The following is an 18168-nucleotide window of genomic DNA, read 5'->3' as shown; positions in this document are numbered from 1 at the left end:
ATCCTATCAATTCTTAGAATTTAAGCACATGGAAAGAATCCAACTCAAAAGACTAGTTTATAATTAAGAGTGTTTTAAAGCTTAATACTACATTAAACTTTATATTCTACTTGTACCATCCCTGGGATAAAACCGAGATCATGCTAGGACCGAGATAAAATCGGGATCATGCCGAGATCACAACGTAATATATTGACTATATATAAGCTGACTCAAACCCTGAAGTCAATAAGACCAACGCCTTAGTATATAGACAACATCAAATAAATAACATGTGACAAGAATGACCGACCTAACCATAGTTAACTCACCTCAGGTAACCGCTATAGCAGTTACATCGGAAAACCACACAACTCAGGTAAAGGATAAGTATGAAGAAAGACAATGAAGGAAAACTAACTTGATCGTCGGAGTCCTTTTTGCAGGTACATCCAAGACGCTCGAGAAAGAAGACTAGAGAGAAGAGACTCACCACAGTAACCAACCTCATACGATCTCGGCTAGACCAGAACAGGAAAGACGACTTACCCAAGTTGGAGATCCAACCTGATTCTTGTAAGAACATTTGGCGCTAGAAGGAAGGCATGGTAAAACTTTTCCTCCTTCACCCTTATGGTTTCAACCCGAAGTTAGATCAACAGAGCAACAAGTATACCACGTCCAAACACACCGAACATGGAAGATAATCCGGCCCTACGACAGTTACTTGAACAGATAGAATTGATGCAACAACAACATGCGGCGGCGATGGAAAATCTTCGTAAACAACATGAAGCCGACTTGCAACAGTTACGTGCCGAACAGGCCACATTCCGAGCCCAATGGCAACAAAATCAACCACCACCATACACTCATCACCCTAGCCATGTTCCTCCTACTACAGAAGAACATCAGTCTTCTCCCGATCCTACATACCCACCAGAACCCAGTCAAACTCATCAATCCGCACATACTCTGATGGAGTCCCTCCTTCCATGGTTGATGATAGTGGTTGAGGGGAGACACCTTGCCCTTGATCTAGGCTCACCAAAGGTTAGACAAAGAATGGTTTATGTTGGACAAAGGATGGTAGGCGAGAATTAGTGAAGATTGGCGGAAGTGTATGGTGTATGGTTTAGGGTTGCTCAAGGTTGGCTCACTCCAAGTGAAGGTGGAGGCCACTCTAGGGTTTCACTCTCCAAGGGTGGAGAATGAAGGAGGCTAGCCGAACTAACCTAGGGACTAAGGATAGGATTTGAGGCAAAGAAATGCTCTCTCAAATTCATATAATCCAAAGTATTTACAAGGTGTGGGGTGTTGGGTATTTATAGGAGGGGAGACATCTAGGGTTTCATTTGGAGTGTGCATGGCCGAAATTCACAAGGCAAATGCACTCCAAATGAAATGCCAAATGAACCCTAGATGCAACTTGGTGGCCAAGGATGGAATCTTTGTGTTTAGATTGGCTATATCTAGGTGCATGATAAGATCATGCAACCTTTGCCCTCCACTTGGGCCTAAGCCTTTCTAACACCAAAAATAGACCCAATAGGCACCAAAAATGCGTCACCCTCTAATTAACACCCTAGCCCAAAATTAAAAACCCTAATCATCTAGAGCACCCCATAATACAAGGGTAAAATGAGAAATTCAAAAGAAAATAAATTCTAAGTCCTAAACACCCCAAAATACAAGGGTAAAATTAGAAATACAAGTAAAATAAATTCTATGACTAAAATACCCCAAAGTACAAGGGTAAATTTGGAATAAAGCAATAAAATTCTATACTACTCAAAATTGGTCATAGCCATGAACCATGTGATGGGTTTTACATGAAGTACCAAGAATGGTCCTCCATCATCCCCTCCTTCTTGAGAAGGATTTGACTTCAAATCTTTAAGCTCTTTCATTCCATTGATCCTTCAAAAAGATGTAAAACCACAATTAGGGAAGTAAAATACTAAAACTTAGCTATGCAATCCTTAAGTACACAATTTGTTGAATGAAAGTGCTAGGGGAAAGGAGGGAGCCAAAGAGACGTCTCCATTAAAAAGTTATTGACCCATGCAATTCATTCACCAAATCATCTATTTTGGGATTGGGTGCCTTTTATTCAATGATGGCTTTCTAAATTGGTGCACATCCTCAATTGCCATCTTTCTTTGGCACCAAAAGAATGAGGATGGCACAAGGGCTAAGGTTCTCTTGAACCTAGCCCTTTGTCTTCAAGGGAAAAATTCTTTTTTTCTTTTTGTTTTTGTTTTTGCTTTTCTCCTCCTCATCTTTCTTAGCTTTTAATTTGAGTTGGTCCTCATTCACTTGATAAGGTGATAGAGGACACCACACAAATTTCTTTCCCAAGTGTTGGAAACTTATTTTATTGGTGAGGCCATCATGGATTATGTGCTTGTCAAATTGCCATGGCCTCCCAAGCAAGACATGACTAACCTCTAATGGCACTATGTCACACAAAACTTCTTCTTTATATTTTCCAATAGAGATTGGTATGCTTGCTTGTTGGTTAACTACAACACCTCTTTCCTCATTGATCCATTGCATTTTGTAAGGTTTAGGATGAGGTTTTGTAGTTAAGGCTAGCTTATCAACCAATCTAGTACTACAACAATTAGAAGTAGACCCACTATCGACAATGAGAGAACAAGTACTTTCTAAGACCTTGCATTTTGTTTGAAACAAGTTCTCTCGTTGTGATTGGTCAATTTCACTAGATTGATTGTTAAGGAGCCTTCTAACCAACAATAGGTCTCCTTCACAAGGTAAGATTTCTTCCTCGGATTCTAAAACTTCTTCTTCATCACTTGAAGATGAGGAAGTAGCTTCATCAAGGCTACTATAGTGATCTTGGCCCTTTAAAAGCATGGTTTTCTTGGTGGGACATTATGAAGCAATGTGCCCACGGCCAAGACACTTGAAACACTTGATGTCACTTGTTTTAGTGTCTTTGGAATATGCCTTAAAAGATGGTTTTTCTTTTTCTTTTTCTTTTTCTTTTTCTTCTTTGGGATAAGGTAGGGAAGAGTGGCCCTCCTTCTTAAAACTCTTGGAATAAGAGGGGGTGGAGTCTTTTCGAAAAGGTTTTCTTGTAAGTTGATGCTCCACTCTTGAGCAAAGTTGAACAAGTTCATTCAAATCCCTATAAGGTAAAAGTTCAACTTTGTCTCTTATCTCAAGATTAAGACCACTTTGAAATCTAGAGATTGTGGTCCTCTCTTCCTCCCTAATCCCAACCCTCGTCATTAACAACTCCATAGATTGCGTATATTCTTCCACACTAGAGGACCCTTGTTTCAATCTTTGAAGCTTATCCATAAGCTCTCGATCATAGTATGGAGGAATATGCCTCCTCCTTAAGGCACTACGGAGCTCATTCCAATATTGGATTGGGGGCTCATGATTTATTCTCCTTTCTTTTTCTAGGGAGGTCCACCAATACATAGCATGCCCTTGGAAGGTAAGGGTTGCTAAAGAAACCTTCCTATCTTCACTCACTCCATGGCAAGAGAAAAGTTGTTCAACTTTCATTTCCCAATCTAAATAATTTTCAACATTATCTTTGCCATGAAATGGGGGAAGAGTGATGTTGGGTTCCCTATTGGAAGACTCCCTATGTCTATGATGCCTTGGGGGTCTTTGATAGTAATCATCATTGTGATGACTACTAAAGAAGATATCACTTGGAGGTTGGGTATGATGCCCTTCCTCCTCATGAACACTTGAATGCATATGCCCCTTTCCTCTTGAGGGTTGAGGAGAAGTGACTCTTGGTTTTGAACCACTAGCCTCTCCTCCCACAACTAGCCTAGCAAGCAATCTTTTTATTTCCTCATTATTTCTTTCAAACTCTTTTTCTTTTCTTCTCAATTCTTCCTCTCTTTTTATATTTTCCTCTTCTTTTTTTCTTAGGTACTCTTTGAGTTGCCTAAGCTCATCCCTAACACTAGACCTAGTATTACAAGAGCTATGACCATGGACACTAGAATGATCACTCATCTTTGATCAAGAAAAGGTTTTCACAAATTTTTGTTTTCAAAAAGGTTTGAAAAAGGTTTTCACAAAGAGTGAGTGATAAAAGGGTTTTCACAAAAGGTTTTCAAAGTGCAAGATAGGTAGGAAAAGGCCTAAGTGTACAAAGTGAACTTTCAAAGGGAGGTGGACTACTAGGAATCACTTAAAAACCAAGCCTTATCAAGTAAAAATCACTAAGCCTTTTCCACTTTTCTTACAAAACAATTTGGCACAACAATAAAGTGTGTGTGTGCACGTTACTCCTAGTAGGCAAAGCAAGCCTTCTAAACGTAATTGGAAGTAAAGTTAAAACCCTAACAATTATACTACCAAAAGCTTTAAAACATGCAACAAGGAAAGCATTTAAAGCATACTATAGTCGAAGTCCTAGGTGAAGGTTTTCAAATCACCTTCAACTACACGAACTAAAACCAAAGTGAAGAGGTTTAGAAATGGCCAATTACAAACCAAAAGGAATGAAACCAAGGCCAAAAACACAAGAGGCCGAAAAGAACAATTCAAGCAAAATTATGAAAAAAATCAAAAATTTTTAGGTCTTCAAACTCCTCCACTTGGGTTCCTTCACAAAGAGAAAACTTGTTAGTCCTCTCCAAGTGTTTAATCACTCCTTTTGTGTGGTGGAAATCCCTCCAAAGGCTAGGTTTGGATTCGGTTCACTCCTCCACTCAAATCCACCAAAGGTGTTCTAGTTTGCTAGATAGGTTCTTCACCTACAAACAAAATGAAACCAACCCAAGAGCAAGAGTCCAAGAAAATAAAAATTGAAAATGCACAATTAGGGGAAGGATAAACTCAGAGAGAATTGATGGAGACAAAACAAAAGAGGCCAAAGAAAAGACAAACTAAAATTAAGACACAATTAAAAAGGAAGGACACAAAAGAGTAATCCTAGAATGGCACTAGAATGGATTAGTGTTTAGTCCACTTGCTTAAGTCTTTTAATTGATTCAGTCCAGCCACCTTTAAGGTCTCAAAATAGGTCAATAATGGTCTTAAGTCCAACTCCAAAAAGCATAGGTATTGGTCCAAGTCCACAAGTCTAGCAACAAGTCCTTTTTGGTCAAATTTTTTTTTTGTTCTTTTTTTTTTTGTTCTCTATTTTCACGTCAATTTGTTTTTGATGTTCCTTGGGTCCAATTTCTTTTCTTTGATATTCAGCCCATTGTTTCTTAGGTTTTGCACTTGTGGGTGGGAAGAAATTAGGTCAAATTTAGGAGAAGGAGATGAGGACAAGTGGCGGTTTCTTAGAGGTGTTTATGGTATCTTTTGAGTAGAATTAGATTTGTACTATCTAGTACAAGTTGTTTTACACAAATTTTCCAGCACAACTCTTAGATTCTTTTAGGGTTATTAAGCATCAAATAAAGACCATAACAAGTGGAATGGAAGGGAAAAGTGGGCAGCAATTTTTATGCATGTGCAAGGAAGCATTTTACACATGGAAACTCAAAAAATTCAAGGAACATGCTAGGACTAAGTAGCATGCATGAATGACCCCTAGAAAGCTTCTATATGTCACGCCCACTTATATTATGCATCATGGTATTTTTTATTCATGCATTCATGCAAAGTGTTTGGCACATACATGGAATTTTTTGTAGACAAAATATAGGAAACATAAAATGACAAAACTTAGGTAGATTCAAAAATCAAAAGCATGTTCATAGCATGTTCTTCATGTTCATGTGAGACTCAACCTAAAAATTGAAAAACATGGCAAAAAAACCTAACAATGGAAACCTAAAATGTTCAAGGAAGGTTCACAAGAAGCAAGAATATGAACCCAAACATTCGGTCATACAAAGAAAAGCAAAAAGAGATACAAAGACCGAATGGAAAGAAAGACAAGAAGACAAGGAAGACAACGTTTTACCCTTGATGATCCTTGGCTCTAGATACCACTTGATGGAGTCCCTCCTTCCATGGTTGATGATAGTGGTTGAAGGGAGACACCTTGCCCTTGATCTAGGCTCACCAAAGGTTAGACAAAGAATGGTTTATGTTGGACAAAGGATGGTAGGCGAGAATTAGTGAAGATTGGCGGAAGTGTATGGTGTATGGTTTAGGGTTGCTCAAGGTTGGCTCACTCCAAGTGAAGGTGGAGGCCACTCTAGGGTTTCACTCTCCAAGGGTGGAGAATGAAGGAGGCTAGCCGAACTAACCTAGGGACTAAGGATAGGATTTGAGGCAAAGAAATGCTCTCTCAAATTCATATAATCCAAAGTATTTACAAGGTGTGGGGTGTTGGGTATTTATAGGAGGGGAGGCATCTAGGGTTTCATTTGGAGTGTGCATGGCCGAAATTCACAAGGCAAATGCACTCCAAATGAAATGCCAAATGAACCCTAGATGCAACTTGGTGGCCAAGGATGGAATCTTTGGGTTTAGATTGGCTATATCTAGGTGCATGATAAGACCATGCAACCTTTGCCCTCCACTTGGGCCTAAGCCTTTCTAACACAAAAAATAGACCCAATAGGCACCAAAAATGCGTCACCCTCTAATTAACACCCTAGCCCAAAATTAAAAACCCTAATCATCTAGAGCACCCCATAATACAAGGGTAAAATGGGAAATACAAATGAAAATAAATTCTAAGTCCTAAACACCCCAAAATACAAGGGTAAAATTGGAAATACAAGTAAAATAAATTCTATGACTAAAATACCCCAAAGTACAAGGGTAAATTTGGAATAAAGCAATAAAATTCTATACTACTCAAAATTGGTCATAGCCATGAACCATGTGATGGGTTTTACATGAAGTACCAAGGATGATCCTCCATCATACTCACATCAGCCATCCTGAACACGATCCTCATTCCACTAGACGACACCCCTTCGTTGATGGAATTATGGAAGTTCCCCTTCCACCTACTTGGAAACCGTTAAACATTGACAGATACGACAGAACCACTGATCCCGATGAGCACATCGACGCATATGTTACCCAGATCAACCTTTACATGAATGATGATGCCATCATGTGTCGTGTATTCCCAACTTCACTCAAAGGGGCTGCCTTTAGTTGGTACACACAACTACCACTCAGATCAGTAGATAATTTTGATACTTTGGTTCGCCTTTTCTCTGCCCAATATGCCACTAGCAGTCCTCATCATATTACCTCAACAACATTGTCTAACCTACGACAATAAGATGATGAATCCCTCAAGCATTTTATGGAACGTTTTGCCAACGTTTCCATCAAAATCTGAAACCTTAATCCTGAAGTCGCCCTCCATTCCATGCTGATGGCACTCAAACCTGGACCCTTTGTTGACAGCCTTTGCTGACACCAACCAGTAAGCATGGAAAAACTGAGAGCACGCGCTGTCAGATACATCCAAATGGAAGAACATGCTGAATTCTGTAATAATATCCGAGATGGCCTCACTGTCAAGGGAGAATCCAGTAGTAGGGAGAAGCAAAAGAATCACTTCAATCAAAGATCCAAAAGACCTCGTCAAGCACGAGGTCCCAGGTATGATTTTTACACACCCCTTAATGCTCCTCGAGTTAACATTTTAGAGGAAGCTAACCATGCAGATCTAATCTCCTTACCTCCCCCGGAATACAACTCAGCCAATGCCGACATGAGCAAACACTGTCGTTATCATAGAAATTATGGGCATAACACGGAAGAATGTTGGAGTCTTAAAGACAGGATCGAAGAATTAATTCAAGCTGGTCAACTTGGACAATATGTCCAACGTGGCCAAGCTTCTCGAGGAGGTTTCCGTGGACGCGGCAGAAGGCGAGGTAGATATTCAAACTGATATCAAGGACGATATCAAGGTCACCCGGGCTGATCTGAGCAAGGTAATTATCAACAAGCACATACACGTGAAGAAAACAAGCCCAGCACAAATAGTGCCGATCCACAACATGTAGACAAATCCTCTATAGAAAATAACTTGCGTGGGGTCATGAATACCATTGCGGGAGGCTTCGCTGGTGGAGGAAGCTCTAATTTCGCCAGAAAGCGACATCTACGCAACATTCATAACATCAATGATCACCACAGCTCGGAATCAAAACCAAATCCATCAACTCCTCCCATTTTCTTCACTGATGACGATTTTGAAGGAATAAGTCTAAACCAAGATGATCCTATGGTCATCTCTGTCGAAGTGGGCAACTGGGAAGTCCAAAAGACCTTAATTGATCAAGGCAGCTATGCGGATGTGCTGTACTGGCCAACCTTTCTAAAGCTTGATATTCCTCATAATATGATCCAACCATACTTCGAGCCTCTCGTGGGCTTTGTAGGTGAGCGAGTCCATACTCGTGGTTTCATTGAATTACTAACCTCTTTTGGTACAACTTTGAAATCAAGAAGAGTGTTGGTGAAATATCTCTTAGTTGATGCCATTAATTCTTACAACATTCTTATTGGAAGACCAACACTGAACCAGTTGGGAGCTGTAGTGTCTACACCTCACTTAACCATGAAATTCCCGGGGATGAACGGACATATCATAACTATCAAAGCCAATCAACAATTAGCAAGGAAATATTACGCTGAAAGTCTAAAGATCACTCTCACCAAACCTCAACTTGGAATGACGAGTTCTACAATGATGGCCCATGTCGGCAAAAGTGAGATGATCAAGTTGGATCCCCGAGTTGACATGCATGACCACCGACCTAGTCCTGTTGATGAGCTACTTGAATTCTAAATTGGTAAGAAGCGGGGACAGTGCACAAAAATCGAGAAACACATAGAACCCGACTTCCGAGGTAAAATCATGTCAATTCTCATTGAAAATGCTCACCTCTTTGCATGGAGCAGTGCAGATATGCCAGGGATAGACCCCAGTTTTATTTTCCACAGATTAGCCATTTACAAGGAAGCAAAACCAGTATCTCAGAAGCAAAGAAAGATTGGTGGCGAAAGAAGAGAAGCTGTTAAAGTTGAAACTCAAAAATTGTTGAATGCAGGATTCATCAAAGAAATTAAGTATACCACTTGGCTAGCCAATGTCGTGATGGTTAAAAAATCTAATGGTAAGTGGCATATGTGTGTTGATTATACAGATTTAAACAAAGCTTGTCCAAAAGATGCATACCCTCTACCTAGTATTGACAGATTGGTGGATGGAGCCTCTAGTTATGCTATGCTTAGCTTTCTAGATGCCTACTCAGGCTATAATCAGATTCTCCTGTATCCTCCAGATGAAGAATACACTGCTTTTATCACAAAACAAGCCAATTACTGTTATCATGTCATGCCATTTGGGCTTAAAAATGTAGGAGCAATGTATCAGAGGTTAATGGACAAGGTCTTTGCTGAACAGATCGGTCGTAACCTTGAAGTTTACGTTGATGACATGGTAATCAAAATAAAATCAGCCAATGATCATGTCTGAGATCTCGAAGAAATCCTCCAACAAGTCAGAAAGTACAACATGAGATTAAATCCTGAGAAATGTGTTTTTAGAGTCCAAGGCAGAAAGCTTTTAGGATTTATGATTACTTGCCGAGGAATAGAAGCAAATCCGGATAAGTGTCAGGCATTGATTAACATGAGGAGTCCCCAAAATCATAAAGAGGCACAAAGATTGGCGGGCAGACTTGCTTCTTTATCTCGGTTCATTCCCAAGATGGCGAAAAAGGCCAAAACTATTTTTAACTTGCTCAAAAAACCAAAAGATTTTCATTGTGATGACCGATGTGAACAAGCATTTTCTGATTTTAAAAGATTTTTATCTGCACCTCCTATCCTGACCAAGCCTCAGCGCCACGCCGATCTCTTGTTGTATCTTGTCGTGGCTGACAATGCAATCAGTGCGGCACTTATGCAAACTGACGGTAAAAAACAAATTCCTATTTACTTTATTAGTCGTGTTTTGCAGGCGATAGAGAAGAGGTATCAAACTATTGAGAAATTGGTTCTTTCCTTAATAACCTCAGCTTGTCGACTTCGGCCTTATTTTCAAAGTCATCAGATTGTAGTCAAGACCGATTATCCCATCAAACAGATACTTCGAAAGCCCGATCTTGCAAGTCAGATGACAACTTGGTCGATTGAGCTATCTGAATATGGAATAAAATATGAAAGTCGTGGAGTGTTGAAAGCCCAATGTCTTGCTGATTTCATAGCCGAGCTCACACCCAACATTTCGTTGGAAGATCAATTCTGGATCTTACACGTTGATGGCTCATCTAATACCAAAGGTAGTGGTGCAGGGATCATCCTTGAAGGCCCTAATGATATGATGCTTGAGCTTGCAATCAAGTTTGACTTTCGAGATACTAACAACCAGGCAGAATATGAAGCTTTGCTTGCAGGTTTGAGATTGGCCAATGATGTCAGCGTCAAGAAGCTCAGATGTTGTGGCGATTCCAAGTTAATTACAGAGCAAGTAGGAGGAAATTATCAAACAAAAGAACCACAACTCCAAAGGTATAACCTTATGGTGTCTCATCTAACCTCGTCCTTTGACCATTTTCAGATCGAACACATTCCAAGAGCACAAAATGTTAGAGCTGACTTGCTATCCAAACTAGCCAGTACTAAACGTCCAGGACAGTATAAAACAATTATCCAAGAGACAATTAGTACTCCCAGCTATGATTCTGTAGCCGTATTGGCCAACAATCCTAGTCAGTCAAGTTGGATGTCAAACATTTGGCAATATCTTACAAATGGTACTTTACCAAGTGACAAATTTGAAGCTTCAAAAGTCAAAGCCAAATCTTGTCATTTCACAATCGAAGCTGGTGAATTGTTCAAAAGAAGATTCTTAATGCCCCTTTTAAAATGTCTTGACCTGGATCAAGCTGAGTATGTAATGAGCGAGATCCATCGGGGTATATGTGGTATGCATTCTGGAGCTCAATCCATGGCTGCAAGGGTAGTCCGAGCTGGCTACTATTGGCCAACTATGAGATTAGATTGTAAAGCATATGTACAAAAATGCGAAGCTTGTTAGAAATTTGGCAACCTACATCAGTTACCTACAACAACACTTCACTCCATGCAATCAACATGGCCTTTTGCGTGGTGGGGCATGGACATACTTGGTCCTTTCCCAATTACCAAAGGTTAATTGAAATTTTTAATTGTAGGGATTGATTACTTCACAAAGTGGATTGAAGCTGAACCTTTAGTGAGAATTACAGCAACTAATGTGCAACAGTTTACGTGGAAGAAAATCATTTGTAGGTGTGGCCTACCTCAAGAAATTACCACAGATACACTAGTACAAAAGACCCTTTTTACGTCGGGTATTTGAAGCTTTTTACGTCAGAAACGCAGTCGATGTTAATACGGGAGACGTAAATTTACGTTGCCTAGAAAAGACGACGTAAATTTACGTCGAAGATGCCTTTAGCCCGACGTAAAAAAGGGCTTTGGAAAGGGAAAACTGACGCGTCAATTTACGTCGGACTATACCTTGTCCGACGTAAATTTACGCTTTTTTTTTTTGAATTTTGGTTGCTTATTGATATACCCAAAACCTGCATATATAGTCCATAATATAAAACTTAAACCAGGCAGTCCAGAATATAAAACCTAAACCAGGCAGTCCAGAATAGAAATTTAAATTATATTTCAAAATTGAATGACAAAGAAAATAATATATAAATGTTAAAAAACATAAATTATAACAATGTAAATCCTATAATCCTAAAAAAGCTATAAAACATATGTTTGTCAATGCTATCAAACTAGAAACATAATATCTAACTAACTAAACTTAGAAATCTAACTAATATATACTTTGAAGAAAAAAAGTTGCCCATTGTTCTCTTATCTTGATGATCTCATCTTCGGGCAATGGAGATGGATCTTGAAAGACCTGAAACATTAATTTAAGTGTCATTAATATGCAATGTTAATTATCCTAAAGGTAAATATACTTAAATAAATTTTGATATGAATTACCTGCGTCCAAGAATCAGTAATACCCGCAGAAACTATGGCTCTCATCCAATACATGATGTAATAGCCACATTCAAACGAGTCTTGTTGCTTATTACACTAAAATGAGAAACAAATAACTATTATTTACAAAGTCAATAAATTTAAAAATTATTGCCTGTATTAATTAATTTGCTAACCTTAGGGTATATGAAGTGCAATGTCTTTGATGATCTGCTTCTTCGACTTAAAATATTAGCTCCAGATACGATTCTAATTAAGTGAAATAAAATTAGATGTTAGCCAATATATATAATTACATTTTTAAAAGATAATGAAAAATTTTAGTTACCCTTGTAATTGACATTTAATTTCGTGGCTTGGTTTTCGATGTAGTGAACAAAACCACACCATGGTGTATTCCTTAGGAATGATTACCATTAACTGCCAATGAGACCTACATTGTAAGACAAACAAATTAGGTATAAAATTACCATGATTAAAAAACCAATTAAAAAACTAACCCTTCAATGTATGGAGCCATGTATATATCTCTTCCTGATTCACTCATCCATGTTTGCATATATTGTTGGATGTGGACCTGAGTGTTTCCTGATTTTTGGATGGATCGAGGCTCAATAAATCCATATACTTGTGCTTGTGCTTGCTCCACACTCAATTTGTCCATGTACCTAACACAAATAATTATTATAAGTTAAATGTAATTATTGTAAATTTAGACTCATAAAAGAAAATATGACTTACATGGCCCACAACTGTATGATAGATATATTTAACATGGAGTTTCCCCCAACAATCTCTAATGCATCAGGCAGGGATATGTACAGTGGAACATCAGAGCTATCAACTCCAAAAACTCTAATGTCCCACTACAATTGAATTGGTTTCTTCTTTAATCGTGATAATATGGATAGAAGCCTGGATATGGGATCATCCTCAGCTTCTGCGATATTAGCATGATCAACATGAGGTTCTCTCATGACTTCATTACCACGATTGATATAATCCTAAAGAAATAATCAAAATTAGTCAAACAATAATAGAATTATAAGAATATAAAAGAGTAATAATAGTATTACCTTTGCCCGTGCTAAAAGCGGCATGACCAAACGCTTTGACCAAGCTAAGAATGTGCCGGTTGCCTACCCCACTAGTTGAACCTCTGTATTGGGCAAAGGCACTGGAGCAGCAGCATCTTGAACTTGGTCAACCACAACCCGTGTCCAGTGTGGCTGTAGAGGGACACCATGGATGGTTGAGCCACCCTCAAATACTCGGCCAATAGCCACTAACCGTGGGGGGTCATCCTCAACATATAACTCACACTGGTTTGGTACATCAGCGTGAGTCTGTTCCGGTGAGGGATCTGGAGCAGCACAACTCCCTTTAGTACTGACTCGAACACCATCATGAGCAACTGCAGTCTGTTGCTGAGAACGAGCCAAAAGTTCAAACTTATGTTCAAACTCTTCTCGAATGTTCTTCAATTTCTCTTCAAACTGCATCTCCATTCTCTGCATAGCCTCTTGACTGCAAGAGTCAATAGTGCTCCTCGATGATTGTGCACCAAAGAAATCTCGGTGGCTCCAAGAACCACCAAAACCATGCACACGACCTCCGTCCTCTAGCCTTCCTATGGCCGTTGTGAGGATATCATCCCGACCATGGGAAACAAATGAGCCCTGGGTGCTCTGCTCAACTAAACCCTCCTGCAACATAATAACAATAAGTATACCCTAAACTACACTTATGAATTAAATGAGTTGAAATGAAGAGTGTTAGTTTGTATATTTTTACTTACTATTTTATCAGCAACGACCTTGCAGACTCAGAAGTCATTTGCCCATCTGATTTTGTCCAGGCTACTATCCACATCTCATGGCGGGGAGGTGACTCCACACGGTCAGCAGACTCAACCCCTGCTGCCTCTGCCCTAGCCTTCTTCATTTCCTTTTTTTTCTTTCATATCCCCTTCTTGACAATAGATGGGGTGCATCATTCTTGGCCTGTTATTCTTGGGCAGCTATTCTTTTGGCCTACAATAATACAAAAAAGAAAATGAGATTAATTAAAATATACCTTAAGTATTTGTGTCAATGTAAGAGTTATCAATAACTAACCTGCCACGAAGGGTCCAATCGAGTGGCACGAAATTGCATCCACTCCTCATCAGTGATCTGGTACTTTAGACAGGGAGTCTCATTTTGTCGCTCTCCAAATACATACTCCCGTGTCAAGAAAGTCTTGAAGTCTCTCCACCTGGTGGCAAGGGCAGATAACATCTTCCTCCTCATGACCTCAGTGTTGGGAATGTCAAAATTTTTCTATGAAAATAACAACAAATAATAAATAATGTATTTAAGTTATATAATATTGAAGAGATGTGTAAAAGTATATACCTGAATATCCTGCCACATGAGGTTCTTGTTAGCCTCCTGAACGTCATCCCATGATGGAATGATAATAGAAACATGTCGTCGAGCTAGGACTCCCAAATAGCTCTTAAACTTGGCAGCATTTGGGCCTGATGCCTTGCCAGAACGAGGATCCACCTCAATCGGTGTCCTCTCCTTGGCAATGCGTCCAGCTGTCAACCCAGACAATCGGGTGACAGATCTACCTTCCCTCCTTCCACTGCCAGACCCAGAATCCTCCATAATCCTGAAAAAATTAAACTCTCATTATTAAAACAATGAATTAACTGAATAGACAAATAAAGTAAAAAAGATAATAACAATATAGCAAAAAAATAACTAATAAAAAAACAAATAATACACAAACAGAAACCTATTAGGTTGGAATGTTTTCCCATATTCCTTCATCATGATCACTTCGAATAGCATGTATTTCGTCCACTTCATTGTCCGCAATAGGACCAAATGATCTGGTAGAGAAAGACGGTGTCTCATGCATATCTAGAGACTCATCTTCGTGAGTTCCATGCATGGTTCTTCCTTCGAGGACCACTGACCATTTCTCATTACATGGATCCTTGACATAAAAAATTTGTCTTGCTTGATATGCCATAATAAAAGGTTCATCCTTATAACCGACCTTATTCAAATCAACCAAAGTAAATCCTAAATCATCTGTCCGCACACCCGTATTGCCATCAACCCATTTACACTTGAACACAGGCACTCTAAATGTAACATAAACAATTTCCCATATGTCTTCTATGACTCTGAAATAACTCATGGATGCTGTAATGGGATTTTTATCTTTTGAACTAGCAAAGTGCACAGCCTCAGCCTGAATTGTAACCCCACTATTTTGTACTATACTTTTGTCATCTTCTGTCTTTGTATAGAAACAATATTTGTTAATGTCATACCCACCAAATGTAATGACATCGTTGTTAGGCCCACGCGCGAGTCTCAAAAGTGTATCAGAAGCATTAACCTCACCATAAACCTTTTTCTTGAACTAAGCTAAGAAACTCTTGTTATGTTCATTCAATACCCATTTTTCATTCATCCGGGGGTGTGCTATCTTGATTTCATCTATGTGTTCAGATATGTAAGGAATTACTTCATCAGTGTTGTTCAATATGTACAAATGTGCTTGGTCAACTTCTGTTCGACTCACAGTTCTAATCTTTAAACTTCGAGTACCCTTACCAAATTGTTTCCCATCATGTCGAGTCTTGGGAATTCCTATTGGTTCTGATTTCGACATGTACCTTGAACAAAACTCAATGGCTTCTTCTACAATGTACCTCTCCACAATAGAGGCTTCTGGGCGGTATTGATTCTTGACATATCCTTTTAAGATCTTCATGTATCTCTCAACAGGGTACATCCATCTAAGATAAACCGGGCCACACAATCGAATCTCCCTAACCAAATGAACTATCAAATGCACCATGATATCAAAAAATGAAGGTGGAAAATACATTTCCAATTGATACAAGATTGTGATTGCTTTATTTTCTAACTCATCTAACTTTACAGGGTCAATTACTTTGTTGCAAATGGCATTGAAGAATAAACACAATCGAGTAATAGCAACTCTAACAGAAGATGGTAAAATGTTACGAATAGCCACAAGCAAAAGATGTTGCATTAAGACATGACAATCGTGAGACTTTAAACCAATTAACTTCAAATCTTGCATAAACACCAAACTCTTAACATTTGAGGAGTACCCTTGTGGAACTTTCACACTGTGTAAGCACTCACAAAAGCTTTTTTTTTTTTCTTTTTTTGATAGAGTATGACAAGCTGGAGGCAAGTAAGTGCATCTTCCAATAGACTGAGGATGTAACTCAGAACGTATACCCATGTCCACCAAATCTTGTCGTGCTTTCACTCCATCTTTAGTCTTTCCTTTGATGTTTAGCAATGTCCCAATTACACTATCATAGACATTTTTCTCCACATGCATCACATCTATGCAGTGTCTAACATCTAGCTTGCACCAATAAGGAAGATTAAAGAATATTGATTGTTTCTTCCAGATATTTTTCTCAGTTGACTTCTTTTGCATCTTTTCGAACACAATGTTAATGTTCTTCACCCGCTGATATACTTCTTCACCATTGCGCGGTGTCGAGGCAATTTCATCCTCCTGACATCCATTGAATGCTTTCTTCAATCTACGGTATGGATGACTACGAACAAGAAACTTACGATGCCTAATGTACGCAGTCTTTTGCCCATGTTTCAATTGGGTATAACGTGTGTTTTCTTCACATATAGGACATGCATAATGGCCTTTCACACTATACCCACTCAAGTTACCATATGCTGGAAAATCATTTATTGTGCAAAATAACATTGCACGCATGGTAAATTTTTCTTCACGATATGCATCAAAGACCTACACTCCTGTCTCCCACAACATTTTCAAGTCATCAATCAATGGACTAAGATACACATCTATGTCATTTCCTGGTTGTCGGGGTCCTGATATCATCATAGACAACATAATATATTTTCTCTTCATGCATAGCCAAGGAGGCAAATTGTAGATGACCAACAAAACTGGCCATGAACTGTGTTTACTACTTAAGTTCCCATAAGGATTCATGCCATCTGTAGCTAAACCAATTCTCAAGTTTCTTGACTCTGCACCAAATTCTGGAAATGTTTCATCAATCTTCTTCCATTGCGGAGAATCAGCTGGATGTCGAAGAAAATTATCACATTTTCTACCATTTTCATGCCATGTGAGGTTTTTTGCATCCTCTTTAATGGCAAACAATCTTTTAAACCTAGGTATTATTGGCAAATACCATAAGACCTTAGCAGGGGGACCCTCTATTTCTTCCTCACCACTACTTCCATCAGTTTTCTTTTTGAACCGCGACAATCCACATGTCGGACACACTTTCAGTGTAGCAAAATCATTTGTATACAATACGCAATCATTAGGGCATACGTGTATCTTCTTATACTTCAAACCCATTGGACATAGTATCTTTTTTGCCTCATAGTTGTGATTAGGTAACGTGTTATCTTCTGGAAGCATCTCCTTCAACAACTCCAACAATTCTGTGAAACTTTTATCAGTCCAGCCATTTCTTGCTTTTAAACTAAACAATCTTAAAGTTGCTGATAATCTTGTAAACATACTGCATCCTGGGTACAATGGTTGCTCAAAATCAGACTTTAAGGTATCATACACATGTGCTCTTTCAAAATTTTCTTCACCAACATCACGTATCATCTTTTCTAAGTTATCGTCTATCCCTTCAAAATTTTTAGTTGTTGACACTGTTGGAATGTCTAATATTTCTCCGTACCATGTCCATACTGTATAACTCTTCACAATACCATATATAAACAGGTGATCACGTATTTCTCCAACTTCTTGACGTATCTGATTCAAACAACGAACACATGGACAATAATATGCCCCTTTGATGGGTTTCCCATTTTCTCTTGCAAATTTCAAGAACTCTTCAACTCCATTTCTGTACTCTTGACTAATGCGACTTGCATTCATCCAACTTCGATTCATTATCTATATATTAACACAAATTAACTATTGACTCAGTTATTCATAATTTTTCTAACCTAAACTACAAACCTAAAAAATCGATAGTAATTTTGGATAAAATCCATAAATATTTCTACTAATACGATGGTAAACTAAAGGTCAATGCCTAAAAAAGTCCATCTTTAATGCATCTGGAACAACCCATACTAAAATCAGAACGGGCCGTTCCAGATCAACAATTTACAATACAAAAAATTTAAGCAGAACGGCCTGTTCTAGATGAACAAATAGCAGAAAATAAACCAAAAA

The 18168-nt window shown here is 38.7% G+C and overlaps 2 protein-coding genes across 2 annotated transcripts; one reads left to right on the top strand and one right to left on the bottom strand.

Moving 5' to 3' along the window:
• The first annotated feature begins 9631 nt into the window (after positions 1-9631).
• On the top strand, positions 9632-10963 carry LOC109789467 (uncharacterized). The gene has a single exon (XM_020348429.1). It carries the CDS (start codon positions 9632-9634, stop codon positions 10961-10963), a length of 1332 nt encoding a protein of 443 aa, XP_020204018.1.
• A 3003-nt stretch (positions 10964-13966) lies between these two features.
• On the bottom strand, positions 13967-16743 carry LOC145955310 (uncharacterized). The gene is made up of 2 exons (XM_083069980.1): positions 14704-16743; positions 13967-14577 (listed from the first exon to the last, which is right to left on the bottom strand). The coding sequence occupies exon 1, from the start codon at positions 16702-16704 to the stop codon at positions 15343-15345; it is 1362 nt and encodes a 453-aa protein (XP_082926106.1). The 5' UTR covers positions 16705-16743; the 3' UTR covers positions 13967-14577; positions 14704-15342.
• Between the last annotated feature and the right edge of the window lie 1425 nt (positions 16744-18168).

This window comes from Cajanus cajan, chromosome 2, assembly GCF_000230855.2.
Source record: "Cajanus cajan strain Asha chromosome 2, NIPB_CcT2T_4, whole genome shotgun sequence".
In the NCBI taxonomy this organism is placed as follows: Eukaryota; Viridiplantae; Streptophyta; class Magnoliopsida; order Fabales; family Fabaceae; genus Cajanus; species Cajanus cajan.
This window is presented reverse-complemented; position numbering and strand designations above follow the sequence as displayed.